Source organism: Xiphophorus maculatus, unplaced genomic scaffold (genome assembly GCF_002775205.1).
Source record: "Xiphophorus maculatus strain JP 163 A unplaced genomic scaffold, X_maculatus-5.0-male Unplaced_Scaffold_BN000010F, whole genome shotgun sequence".
NCBI classification, from domain to species: Eukaryota; Metazoa; Chordata; class Actinopteri; order Cyprinodontiformes; family Poeciliidae; genus Xiphophorus; species Xiphophorus maculatus.
In genome coordinates, this window is record NW_019369753.1 from 29,218 (window position 1) to 49,292 (window position 20,075).

Below are 20,075 nucleotides of genomic sequence, written 5' to 3' on the forward strand. Positions count from 1 at the left end.
GAATAGATAGTTTTTTAATGAAAACCAAAGTCCAACAGACCAGGCAGCACAAAGGAGCGCAGGGCAGATGCTCACAACGGGTGACACAGGCAGACTCGTCAAACACGACGCAACAAGCGACAAGGACCCGACAAAACACAGAGACACAGGTGAGACTAAATACACAGGAGGTAATTAGGGAATGAGAAACACCTGGGAGTAATCAAAGAGAGACAGGACAACACGGAGACTCAGAGACACAGGAAACTCAAAATAAACACACAGAAAAACACGGAACATGACAGAAACAGCAACATTAAACCTATCAGGGAAACATAAACTACATTTGCTTTGCATTGTCCTTTCATGATGACAATGATATAGTATGATCTGATTAAATATTAGATTCTTGACAAATATGGGTTGTTGCTATGTTGTTGTACAATATTTTAAGATCTTGTTCTTTTCCTTTTTAACTTTGAACCCCTGCCCCTCCTAATATTTCTGCACGGCCCTGTGTGCATGTGAGGAGATAAAACAGAGAAAAGACAAAGAGTCCTTTTGTCCATAACAGAGTGTTCATTATGAATTTCTTGTCTATAAAATCATAAGATTCATAGTTTCTTTTACGAAGGAAATTTTAGTTACAATAGTCTTTTTGTTTTCCACAATGTAGAATCTTTGCTTTTTTTTCTGTTTTTTTGTATTGATGTTTGTCCTTAACTTGATCTTTGTTAGCACATTAGCTCCACTTTACACCAAACTAACTTTTAGCCACGTAAAACAGATGTTTTTTTAAATTAGCAGATTAATATGTAATCATTAATTTTAGTGAATTCACAGACTGTGATTTTCATCTTTCCGCCATATGTACTTTAACTAAATTTTCTTGCACTTGCAGTTAATGGCCACTAGTGGTTTCAGTGTATTGTGTGATGCACTAGAGTCCACTTTAGTGGTCTGTCTACATTTACAAAATAAAAACCCATATAAACACAAGAAAATTGCTTTTGGATAGCTGTCCACTGGCTGCTATACATGAAATTGGTTATTTATAGACAGATTATATTACAGGAAATAGGAATGTAAAATGATGGCATTTCATATATCTGAACATTACACAGGCTTGTGAGAGTTACCACTTGACACATTATTTGTTGTTAGTGGTCCAATGGTTTGGGATCATGTTATCACACTTACATTTTCCAGCTGGTTGTAATACGCATGGACAAGGTTGGAAAAGTGTGAACATCTTTAAGTGACACATTTTATAACATATGAGGTGAAATTACTATTATTAAAGGATCTCAGTAATTTAAGTAAAAAAAGTTAAACATATATTATAAAGATTCATTGTACAGGTAGGGATTCAAATTGATTACTTTCATTAATCTTGATGAAATGGATTAGAGTTAATGATGAGCTAAACTTCTTCAAACGCTCATAAATTAGTATTAGAAAAGACTAACAAGAAATTACCTTTAATATGACATTACAAGCCTACAGAAAGTGATGTTGACTTGGTTTGCTGTTCTGTAAAAACACAAAATCTTACCAAATTGTTTTGGTCTAGTTTCCAGTGCAAATGTCTAAGCTCACTTAAAATATGACATCAACAAGTAACTTTTTAGCATCAAATAAGAGTTTGTTTAAAGTTAATAATTCCTCAGTATTGGTTTTAAAAAAAGTACTAGATCCACTGGCAGATTATTTCAGTTAAAACTCGTACATTTTTGCCAATATTAAGGAATCATTTGCTTAAAAGAAACTCCTCCATCTTGCTGAAAAGTTAGATTTGTCTAATTTCAAGTCTACTAAGATATTTGTATTAGAAACTGGACGAAAATGGTGGAAATTGGTGCATTTGCAGTGTGAGGTGATGGATTTCTGTTTTTATTATCCTGCTGTTTTTTCAAAATCAAAACTAAACTGCAGTGTTTCACACATGGCGATCATGAAAACGGAATGGATGGCTAGCATGTAGGCTAACATGTAGACTTGATCACATTTTGAAAACCTCTGGGCTTCACTGAAGATCAAGTTTTATATTTTGTCATTTATTATGTAATGATTAATTGGAACATGTCATGTTTATTTCAAGGCTGATTGAGAGTAACATTTGCTTTTGTTTAATATTTTAAATGTTGTAGCACAGGTTGAGTCTTTTGCTAACAAAATGTGTCACTTTGACTTTAAGTGCTGCTGTTCAGCCTCTTGTGTTCACAAATGTATCAAAGCAATCAAGAAAAACAGTAAAAGCAAAGAATCATGGGTGATGAAAGAGGTCTGCATCTTTAATAAAAAAATCACATTGGTTAAAAATTTTACCATAGTTTTCTTTTAAATGTGTTTTAAAAATCTGAATTGTTTTCATTTAATTAGGTGAATTTCTGTGAGTTGAAATTTTTGGTTGTAATTTTGCATTTACAACAAATGCAAATGCTCTTTACCACCCAACTCTGTAATATTGTTCTTTTTCAAAATAAAAGAAGCAAACCATTTTCTGTTTATAGAGGATCATTTTCACAGCTCATCAATAAACAAAATGATTCTAGTCTATAGTCAAAGGCAGATGTGAATTATTGTAAACAGGAAACCAAACAGTTTTCTCTTAAAAAAACATCAATCTGAAAACAAGGATGAGTCGCTCTTTTTTCAGAAAATTAAGTTTTTTTTCATCAAGTTTGCAATCAAGTTTTCTCTTGAGCAAAACTCACTGCAAGTGCTGCACCCTTAAAAAGAACTAAAAATCTCAAACGTCTTCGCTTTTGTGCAACTTTATTAAACAAAATCCACGGTTCGAGCATACAGCGGTTTGTTCAGTTGATATTTTTCCTATAGTTTTCTCTCTTTTCGTATATATCCCCAGGGCATGAACTTTCAACTATCATCATGCATTGTGTCCTTCTTAAAGGGCATTTCATGACAGAAATCTATGACAGAAATCTATGAAATAAAAAATAATAAAGTAGTTTGAGCACATATTTAGTCATAAACCAAATGAATTGTTCGAACTAAATACTAAATCAAATGAATGCTTGCCCAATAAAATAATTATACCTATTAATTTAACATGATCACATTCTTAACATATTTCCAGGGCTCTACACAAGCTTGTGCACTCCAAAACTAGAACATTTCCCAATTATTTTTAGTCTATTTTCTACTGCAAATCGCTCAGCTCATTTGAGATAAAGCAAAACTAAGTTAGAAGGAACTTTGAGGCAAAATATGTTAACTGCTTGTTTTGAGTCAATTCCTTAATATCGATGAAAAAGTTCTAGTTTCATTTGCTGATTAGTCAAGTTATTATAGGGAGAAATGTTTTGTTATTAATGAAATAATCTGTCAATGGAACAAAAACTCTTTTCAAGTTTCTTTAGAACGATGAGATGTTAAAGTTTCTCTGTATGCAGATGACAGCACAGATCAGATTCTGTTCTGTGATTGGTGGCTTTCTTTCCAACAGGAAGTCATGAACAGAGTTTAAAAGCTGCTACAGCCCTTCCGACATTCAGAGGAAGCTGGACCAGCAATGGCTCTGCTGAAGGTTCTGCTGCTGCTGCTGGGATTGGGTGAGTTGGAGACACTGGAAACACCGGACACACTGGACACACTTCCACTGGTTCCAGTAAGGCTGCTGCTCTCTGTGATTCACAAACTTCTCTCTGTTTCTGTTTCAGACTGAAATATCTTTGCATATAAACTGTGATGCTTTATAATCTTTAACTGTTTATTCTTTTTCTGTTCCAGCTGCCATGTTTGCACCTGATTTCTGAGTAAAGTCCTCCTTTTTCTTTTTCAGGTGTTTCAGTGAACTCAGATGTTTCTCTGCAGAAGAGAATCATTGGAGGTCAAAACTGCCATGACACGGAGCGTCTTTATCATGTTCGGCTGGAGAGCAGCAATGGTACTCATATGAAGCGATGTGGAGGATCTCTGATCCACCCTCAGTGGATCCTGACTGCAGCTCACTGCTGGAAGTCAGAGCCAGGATGGTAGGAAAGAAACATAAAGACAGTTTTATCTGCAGATGATCAGGTTTTCTGTCCGTTCATTATAATCTAATATTTTCTGCAGGACTAATGTAGCAATGTTAAAAGTTCATCCACGGACTGCTGGCGAGCAGAGACAGATGATCCAACAAGCTCCTGTGATTTATATTATCCACCGCCAGAAGCATGACATCATGTTACTGAAACTTCAGACACCAGTAACAGATGTCCCACTTCCTAGGCTACCAGACTGCAGGTATCGTCTTAAAAAGTAAGTTTTTCTCTGATCAAAAACATGACTTCAGGTTTTCTGTCTCCACTCCTCCAGTCCTGCTGCCTCTGCTTCAACACACCTGAGTCAGGTAATCAGGCAACCAGCACAACCAGAACCCTTTTAGCTCAGGTGTGTTGGACCAGAGACACATGTAAAGGACACAAGACACACTGAGGACTGGAGGTGGACACTCCTGTGTCAGTGGATGAAGTTCAGATTTCTTTTCTGTTCTTTCATTGTTCTTCATGACAATTAATTTTCTACATTGTTATCGTGTATTTTTACATTTTATTCTTGTGTTTTAGAGACGATGTTGTTCAGCTGGCAGGAGAGGCAGCAACAACAGCCGGCCCCAATAATCAGCGAGGTGAGATAAATATTGAAGTTATGAGAATAAAATCTTTGTTTCTGTCTCTACAGAGAAGGTTGAGTTAAGAACATTTTTATGACTCTCATGTTTCTCTACAGTAATCAATGCTGCTATTCCAGCACACCTTCAATGTGTCGACATGGAAGTTGTTGGTGTTTACCTCTTCTTGCCGTTAAGTGGGTCTATATTCCATGTTAAAGCTCCGAACAAGAATGTCTGCAATGTAAGTTTGTTTCTTGAATATCTCTCTGCAGCGATTAGAAGACTTTTCTGCTTAACAACTTAAATAAATATATTGATATACATTTTTCTACAGGGCGACTCTGGTGGAGCAGCAATGCTCGGCGACAAGATTTATGGTGTGATTTCTTTTGGTGGAGTATACTACGCATGTCAGAGACCTGCTACAATCTTGGATGTGTGTGAATACAAGGGCTGGATTAGAAGAAAAACTGGGCTTAAATAAACTATCATGAAATAAAATTCTCATTAAATTTCCTTAAACATATAATTTTATAATTGTATCTTCATCAGTTTGATCCACATCTCAGTAGAATTATAATAAATAAATATATTTGTTTTTCTCACCTGATCTTGACCTCCATAATGGAGCTTTCTCTGCACATCAGAAATGAAAAATAAATCAATAAATGCATGAAAAAGAAACATTTCCTGGCTGATTGTCTTTATATTCATGGTTCAGTTTGTTCAGATGATATTTTTCCTGAACTGAGTCTAAAAACGTTTCATGGGTTTTAAATCACATGAGGAGGAACACCAGAAGTAATTTATTTATTCAGTTTTTGTCTTTATTTTACATCAGAAATGAACATGCAGCATCTAAACTCTGCAGCTCTGGGGTTACTCTTCCTGATTTAGTTCTAGAGAACTTTAAACTGCAACAGGACCAAAGAGCTGTGCACAAAAATAATGAAACAGAAGTCACATAATACACTTTACAAATAATAAAATCCTAATAATTTAAAAATAACACATTTTTAATAAAGATTCAAAGAAATAAAAAGTGAAATAATTAAAAACATTTTAAAAGTCAATCTGGAATGAAAGACGTTCTAAGAAAATATTTAAAAACACGTCAAACTAATTAATGGTAGCTTCTGGTTGCCACAAATTTGACATAAAAATTATTGAAAACGTTCCTGTTTTGCAGTTAAAGTGTCATTGCTGATTTATAATTTTTAAATTTAGAATGTTTTGTTGTGTTACATAAAGCTATAAAAAAGAATTATCTTAAAAACATTAAGAGAAACATTAAAATCTAAATTACATGGTAATAATGTAAAACGTTTCAGAAATTACAATTTAATTTTCAAAAATTTATACATGACAGAAGTTCTTTGTAAATTTTATAGCACATCTGGAAAACAAGTTTTTATTTGAAATTATACACAAACATCTGATCCAAGCAAACTCTTTTTTTCGCACATTAATAAGTTGTCTGACAGTCATAGCACACCATTCAAAATGTGTAACCAAACAGCACAGGTCATTGAACCTGAAATGACATCATAAAGCTTATTAATATGCTATTTACGAATATATACACACACACACACTACCATAAAAGAGGACGGATTGATGGGGAGCACAGACAGTCAGAACAACAATCAAGACGATTCTTAGCATTTTACAAAGTAAACTTCCTAATTAAATCCAAAATGCACTATTTATTCTTAATTTTTTTCTCCCTCTTCTGAATGGATTAAATAAAATTTAATAACATTGTCATTCTCAAAAGACGACTGCTACAGTTTTAGATAGATAATCTAAAACTGTCCCAACCATTTTTTGGGCTCCAGGATGTCTGGAGGCCCCTACCAGCAGCTACTGAATTTTCTTTTTCTTGATTTCTCAGTCTTATAATTCTAGATCTCAGAGGTGCTAACATAGAAAAATGACATAGAGTTAACCCCTCTGAGCGTTTTTGTTCTTTAAAGCAGGCTGCAGCCAAGTTGTTATAGAGGTTAAACAGTCAGATATTATTATGGTTTATTTATTAAAATAGCAGCAAAGTTACTTATTTCATAACTTCATAACCAGAGACCTTCTCTCCTCTGGTCTGTTTAACAACTTCAGTCTCAGATCAACTCAGCCCTCCAGGACTGTCAGCAGCAGAAACAGCAACATTAAACCTATCAGGGAAACATAAACTGCATTTGCTTTGCATTGTCCCCAATTGATGACAGTGATATAGTATAATCAGATTAAATATTAGATTCTTGACTAATATGGGTTGTTGCTATATTGTTGTTCAATGTTTTAAGATCTTGTTCAGTGTGCCCCTTTTTAACTTTGAGCTCATACCTCCAAAGGTTTCTGCACGGCCCTGTGTGCATGTGAGAAGATAAAACAGAGAAAAGATCATGTCTTCATGTCTCTAATTAGTCAAGTCACAGACTGTTACTCCCCTGTTCGTTTTGTTACTCCATGCCACTGCTCCTCATCCCTTCTCCCTGGTTTCCTCATGGTTTCTTTGTGTCTCTGTTTTGGGTTTATTTCTGTTCGTTGGACATTGTATTATTCTGTGAGTTTGATTGTTAATTAAATCTACAACAGAACTTTTACGTCTCTGTGGCAGCGACCTGTTCGACGTGTACCCTGCCTCTTGCCCTCGAAATATCTTGCTGGAGATAGGCAACGGCATCTGTCCTGACCCCACTGGAGACAAGAGTGTAAGAAAATGGATGGCTGGCTAGCATGAAGACTATCATGTAGACTTGATCTCCCACACTTTGAAAACCTCTGGGCTTCACTGAAGATCAAGTTTTGTATTTTGTCCTTTATTATGTAATGATTGATTGGAACATGCCATGTTTATTTCAAGGCCGATTGAGAGTAATATTTGCTTTTGTTTAATATTTTAAATGTTGTGGCATTATTTTAGTCGTTTTCTAACAAAATGTGTCACTTTGACTTTAAGTGCTGCTGTTCAGCCTCTTGTGTTCACAAATGTATCAAAGCAATCAAGAAAAACAGTAAAAGCAAAGAATCATGGGTGATGAAAGAGGTCTGTGTCTTTAATAAAAAGAATCACATTGGATAAAATTTTACCATAGTTTTCTTTTTAATATGTTGAAAATATGCTATATGTTTTAATATGAAAATATGTTAGCTGCTTGGTTTGAGTCAATTCCTTAATATTGATGAAGAAGTTATTGCTTCATTGGTTGGTTATTTAAGTTATAAGAGGGGAAAATGTTTTATTAGTGAAATAATCTGTCAATGGAACAAAAACTCGTCAAGTTTCTTTAGAATGATGAGATGTTAAAGTTTCTCTGTATGCAGATGACAGCGTTTCTGTCCTGTGATTGGTCAGATCAGTTTCTGTCCTGTGATTGGTGGCTTTCTTTCTAGCAGGAAGTTGTACACAGTGTGTAAAAGCTGCTGCAGGACTGCAGACATTCACAGGAAGCTGGACCAGCAATGGCTCTGCTGAATTTTCTGTTGCTGCTGGGGCTGGGTGAGTTGGAAACACCGGACACACTGGAGACACTTCCACTGGTTCCAGTGAGGCTGCTGCTCTCTGTGACTCTCAAACTTCCCTCTGATTCTATTTCAGACTGAAACATCTTAGCATATAAACTGTGATGCTTTTTAATCTTTAACTGTTTGTAGTGGTTGCTTATTTGTTCTGGTCTAAAGCCACTATATTGTTCAACCAGCTTCAGTTTTCTTTCTTTGTTGATGTTTGTTAGCTTAGCTCACATGTTTCTGTCTGACAATATGCTTTTGTGCATTAAAAAAGTACTTACGAGTCCACACAAAGTCTGATGAACGACGAACTTTACTTTTCTTCGAGCAGACATTACATAAGAATTCTTCAATCTTGCACAGCATTCCACATTTTAACGGTCAACAACTGTGTAGAGCTTAGTTGACCATACCACATTGAATTTTCTTTTCTGAACTAAGTGACACAGCACTTTTCATAAATTTTCAATTATGTCCTTTAGGTGGCGCTTTTCTACAAAAGAAACATACTAAAATAAAACCTTATTGCTAAGAAAATATCCAAATATGCAAAAAGCATACACAACAAACAATGTTCAAACTGACATTTTTGACTCTTACACTGTTTATCCTTTTTCTATTCCTGAAACCATGTTTGCACCTGATTTCTGAGTAAAGTCCTCCTTTTTCTTTTTCAGGTGTTTCAGTGAACTCAGATGTTTCTCTGCAGAAGAGAATCATTGGAGGTTATGACTGTCATGACACGGAGCGTCTTTATCATGTTCGGCTGGAGAGCAGCAATGGTACTCATATGAGCCGCTGTGGAGGATCTCTGATCCACCCTCAGTGGATTCTGACTGTAGCTCACTGCTGGCAGTTGGAGCCAGGATGGTAGGAAAGAGACATGAAGACAGTTTTATCTGCAGATGATCAGGTTTTCTGTCTGTTCATTATAATCTAATATTTTCTGCAGGACTAACGTAGCAGTGTTAAAAGTTCATCCACGGACTGCTTGGCCGCAGAGACAGATGATCCAACAAGCTCCTGTGATTTTTCGTCGTAATTTCCAGCAGCATGACCTCATGTTGCTGAAGCTTGAGACACCAGTAACAGATGTCCCACTTCCTCAGCTACCAGACCGCAGGTATCGTCTTAATAGGTAAGACGATCAAAAACATGACTTCAGGTTTTCTGTCTCCACTCCTCCAGTCCTGCTGCCTCTGCTTCAGCACACCTGAGTCAGGTAATCAGGCCACCAGCAGAACCCAAACCCCTTTAGCTCAGGTGTGTTGGACCAGAGACGCATGTAAAGGATGGAGGACACACTGAGGACTGGAGGTGGACACTCCTGTGTCAGTGGATGAAGTCCTTCATGGATTTATTTTCTGCTCTTTCATTGTTCTTAACAATTAATTTTCTACATTATCTTTTATTTTTACTTTTTATTCTTGTGTTTTAGAGGCGATGTTGTTCAGCTGGCAGGAGAGGGAGCAACGACAACCGGCCCCAATAATGAGCAATGTGAAAGAAATATTGAAGTTATGAGAATAAAATCTTTGTTTCTGTCTCTACAGAGAAGGTTGAGTTAAGAAAATTTTTATGATTCTCATGTTTCTCTACAGTGCCCCCCAATTCTCCTATTCCGGCACATCTTCAATGTGTCAACATGGAAATTGTTGGTGCTTCCCTCTCTGTGCCGTTAATTGGGTCTATAATCCGTGTTAAAGCACCGAACAAGGATGTCTGCTATGTAAGTTTCTTTCTTGAATATCTCTCTGCAGCGATTAGAAGACTTTTCTGTTTTACAACATAAATAAATATATTGATATCAATTTTTCTACAGGATGATGATGGTGGAGCAGCGATGCTCGGCAACAAGATTTATGGTGTGATTTCTTTTGGTGGACCACGCTATGCATGTCAGAGACCAGCCGCATTCTTGGATGTGACTCAATACAAGAAGTGGATTAAAAGAATTACTGGGCTTAAATAAAACATAAACTATCATGAAATAAAATTCTCATCAAATTTCCTCTCAAATTTTATAATTGTATCTTCATCAGTTTGATCCACATCATTGTAGAATTAGAATAAATTCATAGTTTTGTTTTTCTCACCTGATCTTGACCTCCCCAATTGAGCTTTCTCTGCATCAGAAATTAAAAATAAACCAATAAATGCATGAAAAAGAAACATTTCCTGGCTGATTGTCTTTATATTCATGGTTCAGTTTGTTCACTTGATATTTTCCCTGAACTGAGTCTAAAAACGTGACAAGTTTTAAATCACATGAAGAGGAACACCAGAAGTAATTTATTTATTCACTTTTTGTCTTTATTTTACATCAGAAATGAACATGCAGCATATGAAGCCTAGGCGCAAATTCAAACTGGAAGACTCTTTTATCCCCACCGGGACCCGTTAATTGAAGCGACCTGCCCACAATCGTCGACCTATCAACGCCGGACCAAGCCACGTCACGTCCAATCATCGACCAAGTCCCAGCTGATAAGGACCTTCATTCATGGCGTCCTTCGCTCTCCAGCCGAGCTCAACCCACCACCACCCCTTCTCCTCCATTCGCCCGGTCCTGAGGCCCGCACCCTTCTTCAACCTCCACCACCAGTGCCGGGCCCTGGGGGATGACGTTCCTAACAGCATCAGGGATGCTCATCTGAAGCCTATCGCTAACGCTGTGATAACCGTTATCCCCAGCCAGGGCCCGAGCACCAAAGACTTTAAATTCTGTTTGTCAATAAACTCCTCTAATTGTCTTCTCATCTCCGTCTGAGTCTCTCCAGATTGAACTAAACTCTGCAGCTCTGGAGTTACTCTTCCAGATTTATTTCTAGAGAACTTTAAACTCCAACAGGATCAAAGAGCTGTGCACAAAAATAATGAAACAGTTGATACAATTGACAAATGATCAAATCCTAATAATTTAAAATTAATAAACATCACATTTTTAATAAAGAAGTACAAAGTTAAAAACAATTTAAAAGTCAAAATCTGGAATGAAAGAAGTTTTAAGGAAATATTTAAAAACAGGTAAAACTAATAAACATGTTTATTTGTCATGTTGGATTTTAGTTTCCTTTCCCACATGCAGGTGCGCACAGAAGAACAGACTTTACTGTTAAGAGGGTTTGTTTTTAATCAGTTAAACGATTGTTCAAGAATCAAGACTAGAGGACGTCAGAAGGGGAACGAGAGTCCAGGTAGGTTCGGGGGTCCGGGACAGCAGCGGATCGGAACGGCTTGGAGGTGCCAACCAGTGAAACGCGCCCGACCAGCGAAGCTCCAGGCTTGGCTCCGGGAAGTGGGATCAAGGTCTGTGAGGTAACAGAGAGAAAAGGACAAAATGACTGGACAATACTTGACACGGACTATGAGAGATTTTAGGGCTGAGTCTGACCAACAAGTGGTAACCATCGAGCGATGACTGGTGGTTCCAACGCTTATTAAGAAACCTGCCGCCGGTTACTGGAATCGGTTGCAGGTGCGTCAGGCTGTCAAACTCCTCCGCATAGCTCGTCTCTGAAAAGAACCCTCACTCCAACCTGAATCCTGACATTATTATGTAAAACTTCTCAGAAAATACAATGTGGTTTTCAGAAGTTTAAACATGCCAGAAGTTCTTTGTAAATTTTATCGTAACATCTGGAAAAAACAAAAAGATGTCTGTAATAGGGGTTGCACGACTACCAGACTAGTCAGTTTTTAAAATGACTTTTTACGAAGCCAGTCGACTAGTCGCAATCACGTGACAAAGCTAATTTTTCCAAGAAAATGAATGAAGGCAAACTAGATGAGTTTGTCAGACATCTCAACTTGCAGAAAAAAATAAATAATTTACCAAAGAGAAACAGAAAATTCCAGCAAGAGCTGCCGGAATAGGGGCATTGCGTGGTGCATTGCATGGCGCAGTGCTTAGGGCGGCGCCTCACATATAGAGACTGTAGACCGAGGTGGTCTAGAGACCGACTCCTGTCCTCGGTTATTTTGGCCAATTCCTTACTGCCCCACTTCCCTCTTCCTACCACTTCTTGTCGGATTGCAGTCAAATAAAGGCAACTAGTGCCAAAAATGTCCTTGTAAATAGAGAGAGAAAGAGAGAGAGATTTCAGAGTTTTAAAAACACATTTATTCACTCAGTAGTGATCCACAGGAACATTTAACACAACTTCAAATTAACACATTTATAAATGAAAGTTCACAATTATTCAAAGTAAATAAAACACCTTCATAATCCCAAATATTCTGAGAAATATTCCATTCTTAGATAATATTTATATGCTAACATAACTCTTGCTCTAACCAAACTCTTAAAGACCTTTACACAATCAGTATTCTGTTCATTATTAATTTTAAATTTTCTACTCAAATAAATTGCAAGCTTTGCCTGACCAAGAAAAAAATTTAACAACCTCCAATTTTTTTTCTTTCTTTTGCCATATAAAAAAACCCCAAAATAAAAGACTGTTCTGTGAAATTTTCTCCAAATAATTTCCAAATATCTCTTAGTAATGTAAATACATCCATTATTCTGAAACATTGTACAAAACAATGAAAGATAGTTTCTCTTAATAAACAAAAGGGCCATTTATCTGAAACAGCAGGATTATTAGTAGAAACAAAAGCATTAACCGCAATAGCACCATGCAAAATTCTCCATTGTAAATCACCAACATTTTTAGTCAATGGTGGCTTATAAAGCAACCCTCATACAGGTTTGACCTCAAAACCAACTTTAAAGAGATCTCTCCAAATCTCTCCTGCAGAGAAACCTGATGGACCTGTCACAACACTGTCGGCCATCTTGGGATTAGTGACGGCTGAAGCCAAGAATCGTACCTCTTATTTAATGAATTCTAGACTATTTAGAGGAAGGTGAAAGCTGCCTTGCTCACAATCTTTGTTTTAAAGGAGTATCTCTTTTATCTTTAATTTTACTTTGTTCAAAGCCTTAACACATTTCATATATATTATCTTTCCATTTACAGAATGCTACTGAAGTTCTTTCTCCAACACTAATTTTTTGAGCTCCCTCCCCAGCTGCATCCACTGAAGCTCCATTGACAGTATCCGCTGATGTCCCTGGCTCTGGGTTTTTGTTAACCTGAGCAGTTTCTTTTTGAACCTTTTCAGGGCAATTACGAACTGAATAGCCCTCCTGGTTGCATCTAAAACACCTCATAGCTTCCGCTGTCGCAACAATAGTGTAATCAAAGCAGTCAACCTTAAATTTCATCACTATGCTCATTTCCTCAATATCATTTTTGAGAATCATAAACACTTGTCTTCTAGATGAAACAACGTGTTTCAACTTTGCTGATTTGCAACCCGACGGGAGCGTTTTTATTGCTGACACAATCTGACTGTGGCGTGACAATTCCTTCAGCAAACACATCATCGCTGTTGAAATGTGGCAAATTAGACAAGATGATCTTTTTTTTTGCAGGGTTTATTAAAGGGAAAACAGTAGTTTGAGTATTTCTCAAAACAATCCCCCTCTCAACTACACTGTTCACCTTGTAAATAGAGTCCAAAACCAAAACCACCGCATTATTCATCCTGGACGCCGCCTTCACACTTTCACACCCGACAAGTTCCCCAACAGCCAAACCACACTCCTCAACCAAAAATCCACTATGTTAAATAAATTGAAAGACTCTCCAAGACCAGTAAGTCATATTTATTTACCTGATTGAGAACACTTGCAACATTAATGTGACTTAAAAAGATATGGGAATCAGAATTAAACAATTGTTTCTCAGAGGAAGAGTGGGGTGCAGTAGTCAAACAAATGTTAAAGTCCATAAGGGATGCATGCTCCAAATTGATACAGTTCAAAATTCTAAAACAATTATTTTGGACACCAATTAAATTATTGAGAGCTAGAATATGTAACTCTGATATTTGTTGGTGATGTAAACAAAGTCCGGGAGACATGCTTCATATGTTCCCCATGTGTCCAAACCTAATTTCTTATTGGCAGGAGGTCATGGGAAAAATTAACAGCACCCTTAACTCCAACTTACTCTTGACACCTACATTGGGACTTCTTAACGTCTTAGATTATAAGGTCAAAATAGGAATTATTTTACTCTATTCTGTTTTGCTTTATCTCCTTCTGCTGGCTGGGGTGGGGGTAGCATGGAAGGATCAAGAGGAGTTCAGGGGGGAAAATGTTAAAAACTCAAGTCCTTCTCTGTATAGCTACTTATTGTTGTATACTTTACAGCATTGATATTGTCAACAATGGTTTCAATGTCTGTTTAATTGTTGAAGGATTTAATAAACATTGAAAATTGAAGCAAAAAAAATGTTTGACAACATCTGGAAACGAACTTCAAGCTTCAGTCTGAGGATCTGATAGAGGCGATCTCTGCCGCCGACTGCATGTCGGTTCATCCCGTCAGAGAGCCGCTGCTGAGTCAGTGGAGGCAGCGCTGAATTCAACACTAACCAAACAAGATCCATTCATAATAAGTTTGGTTTGTGATGATCCAAAAGCACCATTGTGGTCAGTGCAATAATTTGACTATTATATGTGCAGCTATTCAGCGATCATCAGTATCAGCAGGTGTTTGAAAAATACAAAAAAGTCAGACCCTACTTTGTGCGACTTTTCGGACTTTTCTCCGCTGCTCATAAAGAAGTCCGACCGGGATAATAATCTGTTTCTTGCTCTTTTAATTCTGAATAATAGACTTAGTAAAAGCGGTGGTTTTTCAATCAATATTTGCAGTGCATATGGCTGATAAAGCCTCTAATGGTGCGTTCACACCAAAAGGGGTTTTGAGCGTCAGGCGCGACTGGTTTACATTCAAAGTCTATGTGGTGCTCGGAGGCATTGGAGGCGCTCAAATCACGCTGCGCTAGACGCTAAAACTTGCCTCCATGGCCTTCGATGTGCCTCCACGTAGACTTTGAATGTAAACCAGACGCATCTGATGCTCAAAACGTGTTTGTTGTGAAGCGTTTTTTGAGCTTACGTCACTATGACGTCACCGCGACTAGTCGTTGTCGACTCGACTTTTATCATGATTTGGTCGACCTTAAAAAATATGAAGTTGTTCAACTCCTAGTTAACACTGCTAAAATATGTCATTAAATACTTTATTTTTACAACATTTTTCATTGATAGTATTAAATCAAATTAAACAGAAAAGAAGGTTTACATCATCAAATATGGTAGCCTTAATAATTCAATAATAGTATTAAAAATAGTATTTTTAAAAATAGTATTAATTTACAATTTTAACTTATTTCTATGCACCCAGGAATATTTTATTATGCTGTTATTAAATGATACAAACTTTTTCTAGAGTAGTGATTTTGTCATTCATGTTATTCTTCATACTTAACAGCAGTGACGTGTTGTGAGGTTCATAGCTGGTGAGGCACTGACTTAATCATAATCAGATTTACAAATAAATCTGATTTATTTGTAAATAAGTAAATGTAAATAAATAAGTGTAAACATGTATTATTTACATATAGAAATTTCACAAATGTGCACAACGCTGGAGGGCAAAAAGACAATTCTTTTACATGCCATCCATCCACTGCAGCGCAGTAGAATAACTCCATACAGACAGGAGAAGGAACATACAGAGGGGATCCCAAGGGGGCTTGAGCCCCTGCTGCTTTAATCCTTGATGCCCCTAGTGATTGTTTTGAAGTTTTTATTTTTTATTTTTAAGTTTTTCTACCTGTAAGTCAGGAGGTCTGCTTGTGGCCCTCCACAATAATATTTAATATAATAATTTAATAAAATAAATCAGTCAGGCTGCCCTCGGTCTAATAATGAGGATTCTCAGTTTCTCTCTTCCTCCATGATGTTCAGACTCCAGGCCCATGGTGAGGAGGAGGGTGGCGGATCTGCGCTGTCTAACTATCTATGGGCAAGAATATTTTTTTAAACCAATAATCAAATGTATTTTGACCAATAAAATATATCAGAATCTGGTAGCCAGCTTGTGTGTGCTACCAAATTATTTATCTTGCTAGTTGTGAGGCACATGATCAAGTAAGTGTTCAGTCCTGGAATGACAGTCATTATGCTGGTTAAAGACTCAAAACATTTTGTTCAAGAGGAAGTGGAAGAAGTTTTTTTGGAGCAGTTTGCCACATTGAGATCATAAACATTTACACACATATGATACATACTGTAGTTAATTTATCACCAAGGAATAGTTACTTTGAAAAAGTATCTTGATTACTCAATGAAAAATTCATCCATCATCTAGAAAATGTGCCTCTCCATTGTTTATGTTTGTGATGTAACTCCTCAAGGAAAAAGAGGAAAGCAACAATAAATGTTTTTACTAAATAAAAATGATAAATATAGTAACCCACAGTGACCTGGATACATAATTTTAATCTGATTATTGGATTGTAAATACTAACATGTTAGAATACTTGTTACTGAAACAAAGGTCTCTGCACGGGCCTGTGTCATTGCGCAGTGGTGTGCATATGAGCAGATAAGACAGAAAAGACAGAGTCCTTTTGTCCATAACAGAGTGTTCCTTATGAGCTGTAACATTTCTTGTCTATAAAATCCCCTAACCCTAACTATGTTACAAAATAAAGCTGCAACACTGGGACTTTTTCCCTTAAATTTTCAAGTTAAGAACTAAAATATAAGAATGATTTTATAGCCAAAATATTTGCTGTAAATGCTGTAAAATATTGTACATCTATTGTCAGAGTAATGATGTCAGAAAATACCTGTCAAAAAATCTCCACTGGTGCACGACATCCACTTTAGTGGACAGGTGATCATTTGTAATTTCTTCAAATACAAAGTTATTTTTAAACTACTTCAGTATTATTAATCTCTAGGGGTTGCTTCATGTCACAATATATATTTTTACCTGCAAGAGTTTCCACAGTAGAAGGAGGGACTGGATATTCCTGAATGCTTTTTCATCTTTCCCCCATATGTAATTTAACTAAATTTCCTTGCACTTGCAGTTAATTGCCGCTAGTGGTTTCAGTGTATTGTGTGATGCACTAGAGTCCACTTTAGTGGTCTGTCTGCATTTACAAAAGTAATCTTCTATGTACAGACACAAAATTACACCATATTGTAGCCATGGTAGCACAACAATCAAGATGATTCTTTGCATCTTACAAAGTAAACATCCTAATTAAATCCTAAATAAACTATTTATTTTTATTTATGTTTTCTCTGCTGAATGTACTAAATAAAATGTAATAACATTGTCATTCTCAATAGATGACTGCTACAGTTTTAGATCTATAATCTGTTACAACTCAACCATTCTAGGGGCCTCTCAGTATCTGGAGGGCCCCTGAATGTCTTGAGGGGTCCCTGAAAGGCCCATACCAGCAGCTACTGAGTTTTCTTTGCCTTGATATCTCAGTCTTATAATTTTAGAAAAATGGCATAGAGTTAACAACTCCAAGCTTTTTGTTTGATCTTTAAAGCAGGCTGCAGCCAAACTGTTAAAGAGGTTAAACAGTCAGATATTATTAGGGTTTATTTAATAAAATAGCAGCAAAGTTACTTATTTCATAACTTCATAACCAGAGATCTTCTCTCCTCTGGTCTGTTTAACAACTTCAGTCTCAGATCAACTCAGCCCTCCAGGACTGTCAGCAGCAGAAACAGCAACATTAAACCTATCAGGGAAACATAAACTGCATTTGCTTTGCATTGTCCCCACATGATGACAATGATATAGTATGATCTGATTAAATATTAGATTCTTGACTAATATAGGTTGTTGCTATGTTGTTGTACAATGTTTTGTACAATGGGCGTGCTGTGGTGGCGCAGGGGGTTAGCACACCCCACATTTGGAGGACGACCTTTGCCGCATGTCCTCCTTCAAAAACGGTGCCGGCTCAGCTGGCTGCCTGCAGACGCAGCTCCCGTCGTGTGTGTGTTAATCTGTGTATGAAAAATTCTTGCTGTAACTGCGAAATAATTTCCCTGCTGGGATGAATAAAGTAATTCTTCTTCTTCTTAAGATCTTGTTCTTTTCCTTTTTAACTTTGAGCCCCTGCCCCTCCTAATGTTTCTGCACGTCCCTGTGTGCATGTGAGCAGATAAAACAGAGAAAAGACAAAGAGTCCTTTTGTCCATAACATAGTGTTCCTTATGAATTTCTTGTCTATAAAATCATAAGAGTCATAGTTTCTTTTACAAAGGACATTTTAGTTACATTCGTCTTTTTGTTTTTCACAATGTAGCATCAGGGCTTTTTTTCTATTTTTTTGTGTTTATATTTGTCCTTAACTTGATCTTTGTTAGCACATTAGCTCCACTTTAGCCACATAAAACAGATGTTTTTTTTAATTAGCAGATTAATATGTAATCATTAATCTTATTCAATTCACAGACTGTGATTTGAGTAATCACACTCTGTGATTACACTTGCTTTGCATTGTCCCCAAATGATGACATTTGGGGACAATGTCCCCAAACTAATCACAGATTAAACACTCTGTCATTAGTCAAATCTCAGACTGTTACTCGTCGGTTTGTCTTGTTTCTCCACGCCACTGCTCCTCATCCCTTCTCCCTGGTTTCCTCATGGTCTCTTCATGTCTCTGGATTGGATTTATTTTTGTTTGTTGGACTTTGTGTTTTTTTTGTAAGTCTGATTTTTAATTAATTCTACAACAGAGCTTTTACATCTCGTTCCTGCTGCATTTGGGTCCACACTACAACCACACACATCCTGACAGATGGTGGTAATGCATCGGAGTTTAAAGCCACTCTGTCCATCATGGTCAGTTTGGAATGAATATATGCAATGTAAACATTTAAATATGAATAATTGTTTTGTTAAGGACCAAAATAAAGCCAAACTTGCTGATTTGCACAAGAACAGAACAGAGGATTAAAGAGCTGCTAGGACATAATTTATTAAAACCCTGGAGATATTAAGAGTCCCTCAGCGTTATCAAACAGATTTGGAAATAAGGTTTGTTGTTTCAATGGAAAATAATGACCTACTTAAACACCTTAAGGGGTGATATCAAAATAAGGTGCATGAAAAGAAGTCTGCGTTTTAAGTTCTGATGCTAATCCAGCATCTTACCATTGCTGCTCTGTAAAAACACAAAATCTTACCAAATTGTTTTGGTCTAGTTTCCAGTGCAAATGTCTTAGTTCACTTGAAATATGACATCAACAAGTAACTCTTTAGCACCAAATAAGAGTTTGTTTAAAGTGAATAATTCCTCAAAATTGGTTTTAAAAGAACTACTAGATCCACTGGCAGATTATTTCACTTAAAACTCGTACATTTTTGCCAATATTAAGGAATCGTTTGCTTAAACAAAACTCTTCCATCTTGGTGAAAAGTTAGATTTGTCTTATTTCAAGTCTACTAAGATATTTGTATTAGAAACTGGACTAAAAATGGTGGAAATTGGTGCATTTGCAGTGTGAGGTGATGGATTTCTGTTTTATTATCCTGCTATTTTTTCAAAATCAAAACTAAACTGCAGTGTTTCACACATGGCGATCATGAAAACGGAATGGATGACTAGCATGTAAGCTAGCATGTATGCTAACATGTAGGCTAAGATGTAGGCTAACATGTAGACTTGATCTCCCACATTTCAAAACCTCTGGGCTTCACTGAAGATCAAGTTCTGTATTTTGTCCTTTATTATGTAATGATTGATTGGAACATGTCATGTTTATTTCAAGGCTGGTTGAGAGTAATATTTGCTTTTGTTTAATATTTTAAATGTTGTGGCACAGTTTGAGCCTTTTGCTAACAAAATGTGTCACTTTGACTTTAAGTGCTGCTGTTCAGCCTCTTGTGTTCACAAATGTATCAAAGCAATAAAGTAAAACAGTAAAAGCAAAGAATCATGGGTGATGAAAGAGGTCTGTGTCTTTAATACCATAGGTTTCTCTTAAATGTGTTTTAAAAATCTGAATTGTTTTCATTTAATTAGGTGAATTTCTGTGAGTTTAAATTTTTTGTTA

General features: G+C 36.6%; 2 protein-coding genes across 2 annotated transcripts; both read left to right on the top strand.

Annotated features, from left to right (window-relative positions):
• Positions 1-3,514: 3,514 nt before the first annotated feature.
• Positions 3,515-5,129, top strand: LOC102219962 (cationic trypsin-like). The gene is made up of 6 exons (XM_005816657.2): positions 3,515-3,554; positions 3,785-3,977; positions 4,060-4,245; positions 4,554-4,615; positions 4,717-4,841; positions 4,935-5,129. Exons 1-6 carry the CDS (start codon positions 3,515-3,517, stop codon positions 5,082-5,084), a joined length of 756 nt encoding a protein of 251 aa, XP_005816714.2. The 3' UTR covers positions 5,085-5,129.
• A 2,933-nt stretch (positions 5,130-8,062) lies between these two features.
• LOC106700306 (trypsin-like) lies at positions 8,063-10,197 on the top strand. The gene is made up of 6 exons (XM_014475552.2): positions 8,063-8,099; positions 8,788-8,980; positions 9,063-9,248; positions 9,549-9,610; positions 9,712-9,839; positions 9,933-10,197. The coding sequence occupies exons 1-6, from the start codon at positions 8,063-8,065 to the stop codon at positions 10,080-10,082; spliced, it is 756 nt and encodes a 251-aa protein (XP_014331038.1). The 3' UTR covers positions 10,083-10,197.
• Positions 10,198-20,075: the final 9,878 nt, after the last annotated feature.

Excerpts from the sequence above, each read along its gene's own strand:
- LOC106700306 (XM_014475552.2), top strand. The coding sequence starts at position 8,063 with ATGGCTCTGCTGAATTTTCTGTTGCTGCTGGGGCTGG. Across the intron at positions 9,611-9,711 it reads CGGCCCCAATAATGAGCAAT|TGCCCCCCAATTCTCCTATT; the intron begins GTGAAAGAAATA and ends GTTTCTCTACAG. Across the intron at positions 9,840-9,932 it reads CGAACAAGGATGTCTGCTAT|GATGATGATGGTGGAGCAGC; the intron begins GTAAGTTTCTTT and ends ATTTTTCTACAG.
- LOC102219962 (XM_005816657.2), top strand. The coding sequence starts at position 3,515 with ATGGCTCTGCTGAAGGTTCTGCTGCTGCTGCTGGGATTGG. Across the intron at positions 4,616-4,716 it reads CGGCCCCAATAATCAGCGAG|TAATCAATGCTGCTATTCCA; the intron begins GTGAGATAAATA and ends GTTTCTCTACAG. Across the intron at positions 4,842-4,934 it reads CGAACAAGAATGTCTGCAAT|GGCGACTCTGGTGGAGCAGC; the intron begins GTAAGTTTGTTT and ends ATTTTTCTACAG.